At 58.4% G+C, this 11,363-nt stretch overlaps 1 protein-coding gene across 1 annotated transcript; it reads right to left on the bottom strand.

The window, feature by feature from the left end:
* Positions 1 to 4,589: 4,589 nt before the first annotated feature.
* LOC142819682 (uncharacterized) lies at positions 4,590 to 9,102 on the bottom strand (the record flags this gene model as incomplete). Its single annotated transcript, XM_075908215.1, has 5 exons — positions 4,590 to 5,460; positions 6,223 to 6,363; positions 6,802 to 6,893; positions 7,554 to 7,670; positions 8,993 to 9,102. Coding segments are annotated over 5 exons (726 nt in total), but the record flags the coding sequence as incomplete, so codon positions are not given.
* Between the last annotated feature and the right edge of the window lie 2,261 nt (positions 9,103 to 11,363).

The raw sequence follows: 11,363 nt of genomic DNA, 5'->3' as shown, positions 1-11,363 counted from the left end.
GGAATCTCCATCCCTAGGGGTGTTCCAGTCCCGGCTGGACAAAGCCCTGGCTGGGATGATTGAGTTGGGGTCTGTCCTGCTTTGGGCAGGGGGCTGGACTTGACTCTGAGGTCTCTGTCTGCCCTGGGAGTCCATGGTGACTCCGAGATCTCTCTCTCGGACGGTAACAGCTAATCTCGCCCCCCTTGTTTTGTACGTAGAGCTGGGATTCTCTTTTCCAATGCGCCTCACTGTGCTCTGACTGTCTCAGTCCAGCTTTGGAGCCTTAATACAGGACTCATCGAATCCGAGAACACTAGGACTGGAAGGGACCTTGAGAGGTCACCGCGTCCAATCCCCTGCCCTCACGGCAGGACCAAATACTGTCTAGACCAGTGGTCCCCAACACGGTGCCTGCGGGCGCCCACGGGGTCATTTGTGTGCGCCTGCCAAGTGCTCAGGGCTGGCCTGGCCCTGGGCACATGGTGAATGCATGGTGCCGGAGCTGGCCCCGGGCGCATGGCGCACGGTGAGCGCCGGCCCCGGGAGCGCTGCGGATTGGCCGCCTGCGCTCTGGGCACGTGGTGCTTGGAGGGGGCGCTGGCCCCGGGCACGTGGCACTTGGGAGGGGCACCGGCCCCAGGCACGTGGCACTTGGAGGGGGCCCTGCCCCCGGGCACGCACCTATGCGGGGGCCCTGACCCAGGGCACGCAAGTGTCCCCGCCCTCTGGTGCCCGGTGGGCGAACAGCCACGCCCCCTGGCGCCCGGCAACCTCCAGTGGTTGGGGACCACTGGTCTAGACATAGGAACGGATCACTTTAACTGACGAATAAAAGGTATGCCGAAAATTGTGCTCTTTCACTGCTCCTTCCCCGTCACACCAATCCCTCTCAAACACCCCCAGCCTTTCTTCTTTTGAGTTTATATCACCTTTTGGAAAATCATAGAATCATAGAACCATAGAACTGGAAGAGACCTCAGAAGGTCATCAATCCCAGCCCCTGCTCTAGGCAGGATCAATTCCAACTATATCAACCCAGCCAGGGACTTGTCAAGCCGAGTCTTAAACACCTCTAGGGATGGAGACTCCACTACTTCCCTAGGGAACCCATTCCAGTGCTTCCCCACCCGCCTAGGAAAATAGTTTTTCCTAATATCCAACCTGGACCTCTCCCACCGCAACTTGAGACCATTGCTCCTTGTTCTGCCGTCTGTCACTATGGAGAACAGCCTCTCTCCATCCTCTTTGGAACCCCCCATCAGGAAGTTGAAGGCTGCTCTCAAATTCCCCCTCACTCTTAATCATAAGCAAACCCGCAGCATTTGTGTGTCTCATTTCTCATGATACGGTGATGATGAGGGGTTTGCAACGGGTCCCATATAAAGAGAGGTTAAAGCGACTGGGACTTTTCAGTTTAGAAAAGAGGAGACTGAGGGGGGATAGGATAGAGGTCTGTAAAATCATGAGTGGTGTGGAGAGGGCCGATAAAGAAAAGTTATTTATTAGTTCCCATAATAGAAGAACTAGAGGACACCAAATGAAATTAATGGGGAGCAGGTTTAAAACTAATAAAAGAAAGTTCTTCTTCACACAGTGTGTAGTCAACCTGTGGAACTCCTTGCCAGAGGAGGCTGTGAAGGCTAGGACTATAACAGAGTTTAAAGAGAAGCTAGATAAAGTCATGGAGGTTAGGTCCATAAAAGGCTATTAGCTAGGGGATAGAAATGGTGTCTCTGGCCTCTGTTTGTCAGAGGCTGGAGAGGGATGGCAGGAGACAAATCACTTGATCATTGTCTTCAGTCCACCCTCTCTGGGGCATCTGGTGCTGGCCACTGTTGGCAGACAGGATACTGGGCTAGATGGACCTTTGGTCTGACCCAGTACGGCCGTTCTTATGTTCTTATGTTCTTATAAAGTCTAAAAAAGTTGAGTTTCCCCTTAAATCTCCTTCTAAAACCTGGAATAACTAATATGCAGACTAATAACTGTAATACTGGAAGTATCCTGAAACAGCAATGCCATGTTCTACAAGGGTTAAGGGATTTGTCAGAATAGTGCCTTATTTTGAAATTTTGTGTAGATGGTGCCAAATTTCAAAATCAGCTCTTTTTATTTCAATGCGGAATAAGCTATGCAATGTGCGTAGCGCAAATTGTGTAGCCTATTCCAACAGAAGGGTGCTGTCTAGACGCACCCTAAACAGTTCGTCTCAGAGGGGTTAGTCTGTATCTGCAAAAAACAGCAAGGGTCTTGGGACACCTGACATGCTAACAGATTAATTAGGGCATCAGCTTTGGTTGGTAGAACCCACTTCATCAGATGAATTGGAGTGGGAGTAAGAGAGGCAGGGTCTATATAGGGGAAAAGTTCCTTGTGTGAATGAGGCTTGTCAAGTCAGGGTGGAAGTGGGTCATTCATAGCATTTGGCGTGGAGATGTGACTATCCAAGGAGGGGGATTTGCCTTTGTACTGCGTTAACAAGTTAAGATCCTTCTTCAGTCCTAAACTAGTAGTGCTGGATTTGCAAATGAATTCCAGCGCCTCTCTCCCCATTTGTAACTGGGGTTTGCAATTCTTTTCTGGAAGGGGGGCTACTTTCAAATCCATCGCTGACTGTCCAGCGACGTTCAGGTTAACTCCTTCCTTCCATAGACCCCTGCCTCTCTGACCGCCACTCCCATTCACAAAAGCTCACATCCTAAGAAACCGGTTAGTCCCTAAAAGATGCCACAGGACTTATCAGTGGGTTTTTTTTTTCATAAAATATCAAAGACATTCATGTTAGCACTGGCTTAAAATAACAAGGAGAGACAAAGCTTTAAAGCAAGAATGGGAAAGAAAACACAACCATAGATTGGCCAGGTTTTCCTGTCAGCTCTTCAACGCCTGACGGTGCATTTCCAGTAAATAGGAACGTTATCGCTTTTCCCCAGGGGTGTTGTGTTTTCTTTTCCTATTAGATTACTCAGTAACCAGAGAGAAAGTCTTCAGCACTGTAATCTACTTGTGCGATGCCTTTGATATTTCTCCAGCACAAAGCGACACACTCCTGTTCAGGATACCAACGGTGCAACGATTCAGAACATAACAACGCATGTAAAAGCGGAGCTTACAAAAAAAAGGGGGACTTCCCAAAGGACAGATCTGAAAGCCGGGGTTAGCCTCCAGGAACAGTTCCGTTTCCTAACGGGATGCAGGGATCCGGGGCGCACGGCTGCCGGGAGCCTGCCGGCCGATTCCCAGCCGCGCCAAAATGAAAACACGCCGTGACATGAGCCGGCTTGCGTGTTATCAGGACAACGTGCCCTCCAAGCAAGGCCATTTCTCGGTCACGCTCCGCTCGGAGGGAAGGCGGCAGAGAGACCTGTCCCCAGGCGGGTACAACCTGGTACCAGTAGAGCCCTCAGGACCTGTGAAAAGTCCCACCGATGAATAAAAAAAATCTGTATTTGCCACGTGAGACGCCGGGGGACGGACAGAAACATCCTCTGATTCCACCAGGGGCAACTGAACCGCCTCAGGGCAGCACCGGCTGGGGCTCGGAGACTAAAACCGCCCGGCTTTGGGGGAGAGGCGTCGGGAGACAAACACTGAACAGGGCCCTTCTCCGGCCCAGGCTGGCCAGACCCGGCTCCCCCCTCCCACCAGCCGGGTGACAGGAGCTATTTCCCCATCGCTGGCTGCAGGCGTTGACAGGGGATGCCAAGGGGCGCACGGGTACCCGCTCGGCACACAGCGGGGCAGACAGAGCCCAGCAGAGCGCATGTGCATTGTGGCGGAAAGTCCGGCCTCTTGTCTGCCTTCCCCCGGCTGCCTGCTCGTGCCGTCGGCGAGCCCAGGCTGGGTTCCGTGGGATTCCTCCCACCCTCCTCCGTGCCAGCGCCTCCGTCTGGGCTCTGCTGGGCTGAACGCCCCCCCCCCCCCATCTTTCCAGCCTGGCCTTCCCCGCAAGCCGCTCCCTGCCTGCACCCAGGCGTAGGGTGGCCCCGGGGGACGTCCCAGGCTGGGAGCGACATTCCGACCTCTCGCCCTGTGACACCTGGAACGGACTCAAGTTTCAGTGGGGGGGGGGGGTGTCTAGGTTGGATATTGGGAAAAACCATTTCCCTAGATGGGTGGGGAAGCGCTGGGCTGGGTTCCCTAGGGAGGGGGTGGAGTCTCCATCCCCAGGGGTGTTTCGGTCCCAGCTGCACAAAGCCCTGGCTGGGCTGATTGAGTTGGGCTGGTCCTGCCTTGGGCAGGGGGCTGGACTCGATGCCTCCTGAGGGCTCTGCCAGCCCTGGGATTCTATCAGCCTATGAGTCACTACATGGCACCTCCTACTGGCCGTTCTGGGAATTACCTCTAGGTTCACCGGCACTCCCTCCTCTCGCGGTGTCAAGCTCGTTACTACCTCCCTCTGCAACCCACCTCGCTCCCTGCCCCGCACCATCCTCCTCTGGACTCATTAACTGCCCCCTTGCAGGGCAACCTGTCTCCAGTCCAACCCTGGCTTTATATCAGCATTTCTCAAGCAGTGGGAAAAGTCCTCTGGGGGTGCTCAGGAGAAGTCGGGGAAGGGGGGGGAGGCACATCAACACGGCTGACATTGGGAGAAAAGTGAATGATTGTTTTAAATGTTGCAGCGCTTTATTATTTTTGTAGTTTTTGCACCCAAAAATGTAATCGCCCGTCCGGCTACGATGAAACAAACGTGTTGCGATGGTAGAAAAAAATGTTGTGGGTTGGAAAACTGTAGTTACTGGGGGGACGTATGCCTTCTTTTTTTAAAAAAGGGGTACTTAATAAAAGAAGGTTGTGAAATACGGCTTTCTACAATCCCAGAACCGGCAGGACCTCGAGAGGCCGTCAAGTTCCGTCCCATGAGGGCAGGACCAAACCCCACCAAGACCATCGCTCACAGGTGTGTGTCCAACCTGGAGACCCCAGAAACCCCCCCAGGCAATTCATCCCAGTGTTTCCCCACCCTGTCAGGCAGGAAGTTTTTCCTAATGTCCAACCCGAACCTCCCTTGCTGCAGTTCAAGCCAGTTGCCTCTTGATAGCCCCTCCCATGAGAATTCCAGTGCGATGAAGCCCAAGCGGTCACTAGCAGCCACCTCCAGAAGCGGTGACCCCACCCCGGGCACAGAAGTCTCGTGCGGGGGCAGGCAGGTAGCAACGGCTGTAGAGGGACACCAGAGCGCAATGGTGCTTGGCCCGGGGTAGGGGACTCAGGACAGAAGCCACAGGAGGAGGCCAGCGAGGGCTGGGAGGAGCCTGGCTGGTCCTAGAGCCACGCCCGCACCACGGGAGGTCCTGGAGGCTGGGCTGGGGGGCGGAGTTGACAGGGACACGTTCGTTCCACTGGAGGCCGCTGTGCATTTGGCCGTGGTCAGAGTCAAGTAGGGTACCAGAAAGGTCCCCGAACCCATTTGGAACTGGTCGCAGGCAGAGGCAGAAGCGCAGCCCTTCATGGTGAACTCGAATGGTCTTTCACCTGCATGCGGGGGGAGAGCAGTAACTCGGTCCTCAGTCTGGATTGGGACACAGCAGCCCCGCCCTCATCCTCCATCTCCCCGTTGGCTCTGCTCCTCCCAGACTGCCTGGCCCACGATGGCCTTCCCCTTCCCCTCCGCTCTGACACAGGCTCCCGCTGTGTCCATAACCAAGACACTTGCAGTCCCGAGCTAGAGCCCACCACTGACGCTTGGATTGGCTCAGTTGGATTCATCCCACCGCTCATCGGCAAAGCAGCAGCTTAGTGCTGGTGTCAGAAGTGGGATCGTCAAGCAAGGTGGCCGGGTGGTGAGCTAAGACACCAGGATCGGACTGAACAAAACTAGCTTCTCATCACCGCTCCTTGCCTCAGTTTCCTCATCTTTAAAATGGGAAGGAAAATCCTTCTTTTGCCCCTTTTGGATGACAGTTGCTTTGGGAACAAGGGTCATATCTCATGAGGTGTCCTTCATCACAGGAGAGCACCCCAATCTGGGTCAGTGCTCGGTCGAGGCCTTGGCACAGCAGGAGTCCCAGCACTAAGCCAGCTCCTCCCACAAAGGGGTTACAGATGAAACTATAAACTAACATTGGATGGAGGAGACCTTGAGACACAGGGAAGGACCGGAGGGCACCGCTCGAACAGAACCCAAGTGTACCGACCTGCAGCCAGTATCTTCCCTCCCCCCAACACCTGGCTTCTGCCCTTTGTGGACTAGGATAACACAGGAGAAATAACCCCGACAAAGCAGACACACGTTACCCATGTTGATGGTCCCAGCAGACTCGATACATTGGAACTCGGATTCGGTACAATTTACGGTCTCCTCTCTGCAGGGAGCAGTGGAAGCAGAGAAGCAGGCTGGGCAGCGCCGGCCATTGGGTTCGGTGTCAGGTGGGGGCACTGGGAAGAGGGGGGGGGCAAACACAGGCAATTCAAGGGACAAGCCCCAAGGGGTGTCGGGACAGGAAGAGCAGCTGGGGTCTGCACTGCTCAGCCCCAGGCCCCCTGCAGGGGGCGCTGCAGCTCTGGGGATGCCGGAGGCAGCAGGGGCAGGAGAGAGGTTTGCAGCAAAGAACCCTGGATCCCACCCCAGGTGGGGTCAGCTGGGTTCACACTTGAGGGGAAGCTACAGCCCCACCCTCCCAGGCACTGAGTGTTATTCCACGGGACGCCCCCTGCAGGATGGGAGGACCAGACTCAGGAAGTTGAGGCGGTGGATATTTCCAGGAGTGGGGGATGCTCAGGGCCCGAGGAGGCCTGGCTGAAAGGGGAAAATTTACGTGTGACGTTGACTGTCCTGCAGGCATCTCCCGTGCAGCAGGCGGTGCCCATCCTCACCCTTGCGTTCCCCAAATACACCGAGGTGGGGCCGGCTGTACACTGGCTGGGCGTCACGCAGCCCTTCATGATGCTCAGGAACTTCACCCCATCTGCACAGGAGGAAAAGCCGGAGATAGATTCCCCTTCCACATCCACCCCATCAACACCCCCCTCATCTGCACTGTGGGGAAACTGAGGCAGAGAGCAGGGCAGTGACTCATCCTGCCAGACCAAGTGATTTCAGCCCCTGAGCCGGCAGTAGGATCCTTCATCCCCCTCCCCTCCACTGAGCTGTGCTGACTCTTAGGGGCACTGAATCACCTACCTGAAGTGTCGTTCCAATGTGAAAATTTCCACCAGCAGCTCCACGCGGGGGCGGGGGGGCCACCCCTGATGTGCCCCCCACCTGCTGGGGTCTCCTTCATGACTGTATTTTGTCAGGAAGGGCCCAGTCCAGACCCCGGATTCCCGACAAGAGCTTCCCGGCCGTGGCGCCCATCCAGAGCCCAGAGAGGACTAAGGGCCAACCTCTCAGTGGGGGGCGGGGCTTAGGCCACACCCTCCCCCTCGGCATTCCCTATTGGCTGGCCCAGGTGGCTCCCACTCACAGGCTGCCTTTGGCCCTTCCCCTGGGGGCGCCGGCAGGTTCGTCACCTGGGCAGCTACAGGGGATGCTCCACCCAGCCAGCCCGCTCCGGCCCCGGAGGAGGGGTGGAGCAGAGCCCAGGCACCCGGAGCCCTCCCCCGGCGCCAGCCTCCAGCCCACCTACCCAGCGTGACTTCGGTGAGGATGATGCCACAGGAGTCTTGCCCGGCGGGGCAGGGCTACAGGCTGCCCGAGCAGTCCTCTTCTACCGCGGCGCACACCTCGCACTGCAGGCCGGACCCTGGGGACGGAGAGAAAAGAGGGTGGGGCTCGATTTGTGGGGAAACTGAGGCACAGGGCGGGGCAGTGAGTCACCCCCCTCCCTTTGTGGGACCCACCCATCTTCATGGCATGACCCTCTGGCTCGCTGTATCTCGCTGTGCTGTGGGGATCATTTCTGTGTGTTAGCCATACCGCCTGGGGAATCCTTTGTGGGGTGTGAACGTGCCAACCCAGGCAAACCCGTCGGAGGCTGGAGGAGCAACTGGCACAAACCTCCTCTGTCCTTTAGCCTGAGTGGGGCTTGGCGGGGGCCCCCTCTGTCCCTTAAAACACCTGGAAAGAGTCAGGGGCCGGGGTCTTTGGCCTGGGCTGCCCCCAAGGGAAGGAGCCGGAGGGCCCAGGGGGCCTTGGAGGGGCAGATCGGAAAGAGGTTTTCGGGTGAGTGAGAGTCAGTTTCTCCTGAGCTTTCGGTGTCGAATTACCCAGGCGCTTTGTTTGATTAGTAACCGGCTTTGCCTGCCTCTTCTGGCCTGTTCCCACTTCTATCTTCCTCCTTGTACTTAATAAATCTCGTGTTTTCTATCACACCCGGTGTCAGGAATTGTGACCTGGGGGCAACCGGTGTGCACATCCCCCTTTCATTGCTAGAGGGGCTCACCTAATCCTTCAGGGTCTGATCCCAGTTGGGGAGGGGGATCCCAGGAAGCTGGGCCCCAAACTGCCCTCTCCTTGGACCTGAAGTGGTTCAGTGTCTGTGCTGCTTCTTGGGGGCCAGGGACCTCAGCTGGGGGTCTTGGCTGGAGGGGACCAGGGAGCTGGCCCCGCAGGACTGGGTGGGGAGGAGTCCCCGAGAACAGGAAGGCGAGAGGCAGTGGCCGGGTCAGCACCCCGGGAGTCACCCCGAGGGGTCGTCTGTGAGCACCCCATCACAGAAACAACAGCCCCTTGCCCCCCAGTGGGCGCCCTGCTGTGGAAACACCATTATCATTTCCTGCGACCTGCGTGACTGCACCTCCTCCTCCTGTTACAGAAACCGGCTCCGTGCCAGAGACTGGAGGAAAATCCCCTCGGGTGTGTCCTTGGCCTCCGGCCGGTGCTGACAGGCGGCGACCAGGACACGTGTCGAGTGATGTGCAGTATCAATATCATCTCCTGTTTCCACAGTTGTTGCCCTCGCTGCCACAGGGACTGTGCAGCCCCCGGCCCTCCCCCCTCGCCTGCCATCACCCGGACACCCCCCACCACTGCTCGGCCACATCAACGAGGAGAACCCCTGCGGGGCGGCTCGGAGCTGTGGACTCCTTAGCGTAGGTGAGAAATGGGGGGCCCAGCCCCACTCACCCGTGGCCAGCAGAGAAGCAAGGAGGCAGGCGGCCAGAAACGCCATCATGGTGCTGGGGCAGCCGGTCCAGCCGAGTCTCCAGCCAGGGGGAGATCCCAGAGGGGCTGCAAGGAGATCAGAGGAGGGACGGCCCAGTCTCCAGCCGGGGGGCGATCCCAGAGGGGCTGCAAGGAGATGAGAGGAGGGACGGCCCAGTCTCCAGCCGGGGGGCGATCCCAGAGGGGCTGCACAGAGATCAGAGGAGGGACGGCCCAGTCTCCAGCTGGGGGGTGATCCCAGAGGGGCTGCACAGAGATCAGAGGAGGGACGGCCCAGTCTCCAGCTGGGGGGAGATCCCAGAGGGGCTGCAAGGAGATCACAGGAGGGACGGCCCAGTCTCCACCTGGGGGGTGATCCCAGAGGGGCTGCACGGAGATCAGAGGAGGGACGGTCCAGTCTCCAGCTGGGGGGAGATCCCAGAGGGGCTGCAAGGAGATCAGAGGAGGGACGGTCCAGTCTCCACCTGGGGGGCGATCCCAGAGGGGCTGCAAGGAGATCAGAGGAGGGACGGTCCAGTCTCCACCTGGGGGGCGATCCCAGAGGGGCTGCAAGGAGATCAGAGGAGGGACGGCCCAGTCTCCAGCTGGGGGGCGATCCCAGAGGGGCTGCAAGGAGATGAGATGGGGGTCGGCACCATGCAGCCCATAGGGGTGGAACCAGAGTGAGGTCCAGTGCTCCAAGCACCCGTAGACCCGAGGGCTGTGACTCACCAATGACTCTGCAGGGAGATGTTTCCTGGGGGTGACGTTGGCCAAGCGGAGAAGCCGGACCCGTCACTTGTGCCTCCCGCTCGGGGCAGGCTGGTGCCTGTCGCGCCCTCTGGCTAATATAGCCGGGCTGGGTTCCCGCGGTGATGCCAGGCAGCAGCTACGCGGAGGTTCTTCCTTGATCAGGTAGCGTCTGCACTCGCCAGCTCTCCTCGCTCGCCCTGCCCGTCCCTTGGCCCCGCACAAAGCCAGCCGGTTCTTCTTCCTGCCAGGAATCGGAAGAGGGGAATCAATGAAGCGAGCTCCCTGGAGGGCGAGGAGTCGTGGGTCACACCAAGGACAGGGCGGCCGGGCGCCCAGGTTCAGTTTTAGGTGCGTGAGAGCAGGACTCTCGTCTTCCTTCCTGGCATTCACGTGGGAGCTGGAGCAAGTCAAGGAAACGGCAGCTGCCGAAAGGCCTAGAAATCAGAGCACGTGAGGGACAATGGCAAATGCTGGGTTTGTCCAGTCGGGGGAAGAGCAGACGGAGACGGGACTGAGAGCAGCTTTCAAGTAGCCAAAAGGGCGTCACACGGAGGAGGGAGAAAACTTGCTCCCCTTGGCCTCTGGGGACAGGACAAGCAATGGGCTGAAACTGCAGCAAGGGAGGTTGACAGTGAACAGTAGGGAAAATGTCCTGCCTGCAGGGTGGTTGAACACTGGGATAAGTTGCCTGGGGAGGTTGTGGAATCTCCATCCCCAGAGATACTGAAGAGCAGCTCAGACAGACGCCTCTCAGGGATGGTGGAGATGGTGCTGGGCCCTGCCGTGGGGGCAGGTGACTGGACTCGATGCCTCTCGAGGTCCCTGCCGGGTCTACGGTTCTAGGATTCGATGAGAAGGAGGCCGCAGGGGTGAGGGAGGTGGAGGTGGGCGCCGGGGGGCCTGGCTCCATAGGGTGGACAGTGGAACATTCTAGAGTCGGGGGAGAGGTTGGAAATCCAAAATCCCAGTTTCAGAAGCACGTGGGGCCCAGTCTACGCAGGGGGAAGGGGCCTTCGGCTCAGGGCTGCTGGGTCCCAGTGGGGAGGAGTGGGGCAGGGCAGTTACATCTGGGGGAGGACTCCCGGGTTCTGGCTCAGGGAGGAAGTGACCTCACTGGGCGCTGATGGGAAGGGACCCGACACTGTTGCAACCGCTGTTCTCTGCCTGCCCGGGCCCTGTGCAGAGCAGCCAAGGGAGGGCTCTGCGGGGAGCCGAGGAGCCGCGGGGGCTCTCCAGCTGCGGGTGGCGTTAGGAGCACTGGCTCTGCACCTCAGTTACCAGCATGTGCTCGGGCGAGGCCCCCCCAGGCTTAGCCCGGCTCTCACGGAAGGGGGGCTGGTCACAAGGGTGATCAGTGAAGTGAAAAAGCAACATGGAGCAGGGACATGGGGGAGTGGCAGCCCTCTGCCCCCACACCCAGGCAAGTGGAGGGGCCGCAGTGGCGGCTCTGGGGGGCAGAGCCTTGTGGGGAAGAGGAGGGGCAGGGAGTGGAAGTGCTGGTGGAAAGTGCAAGGGCCATGGAGCTTGCCCATCCACCTAGGCTGGCTTCCCTGGGAGGTGCCCGGACGCCTGGGTCCCAGGGAGGAGGTAGAGGGGGCAG

This window comes from Pelodiscus sinensis, chromosome 24 (genome assembly GCF_049634645.1).
Source record: "Pelodiscus sinensis isolate JC-2024 chromosome 24, ASM4963464v1, whole genome shotgun sequence".
NCBI classification, from domain to species: Eukaryota; Metazoa; Chordata; order Testudines; family Trionychidae; genus Pelodiscus; species Pelodiscus sinensis.
Note: the sequence above shows the minus strand (reverse complement) of the source record. Positions and strands in the feature narration are given on the sequence as shown.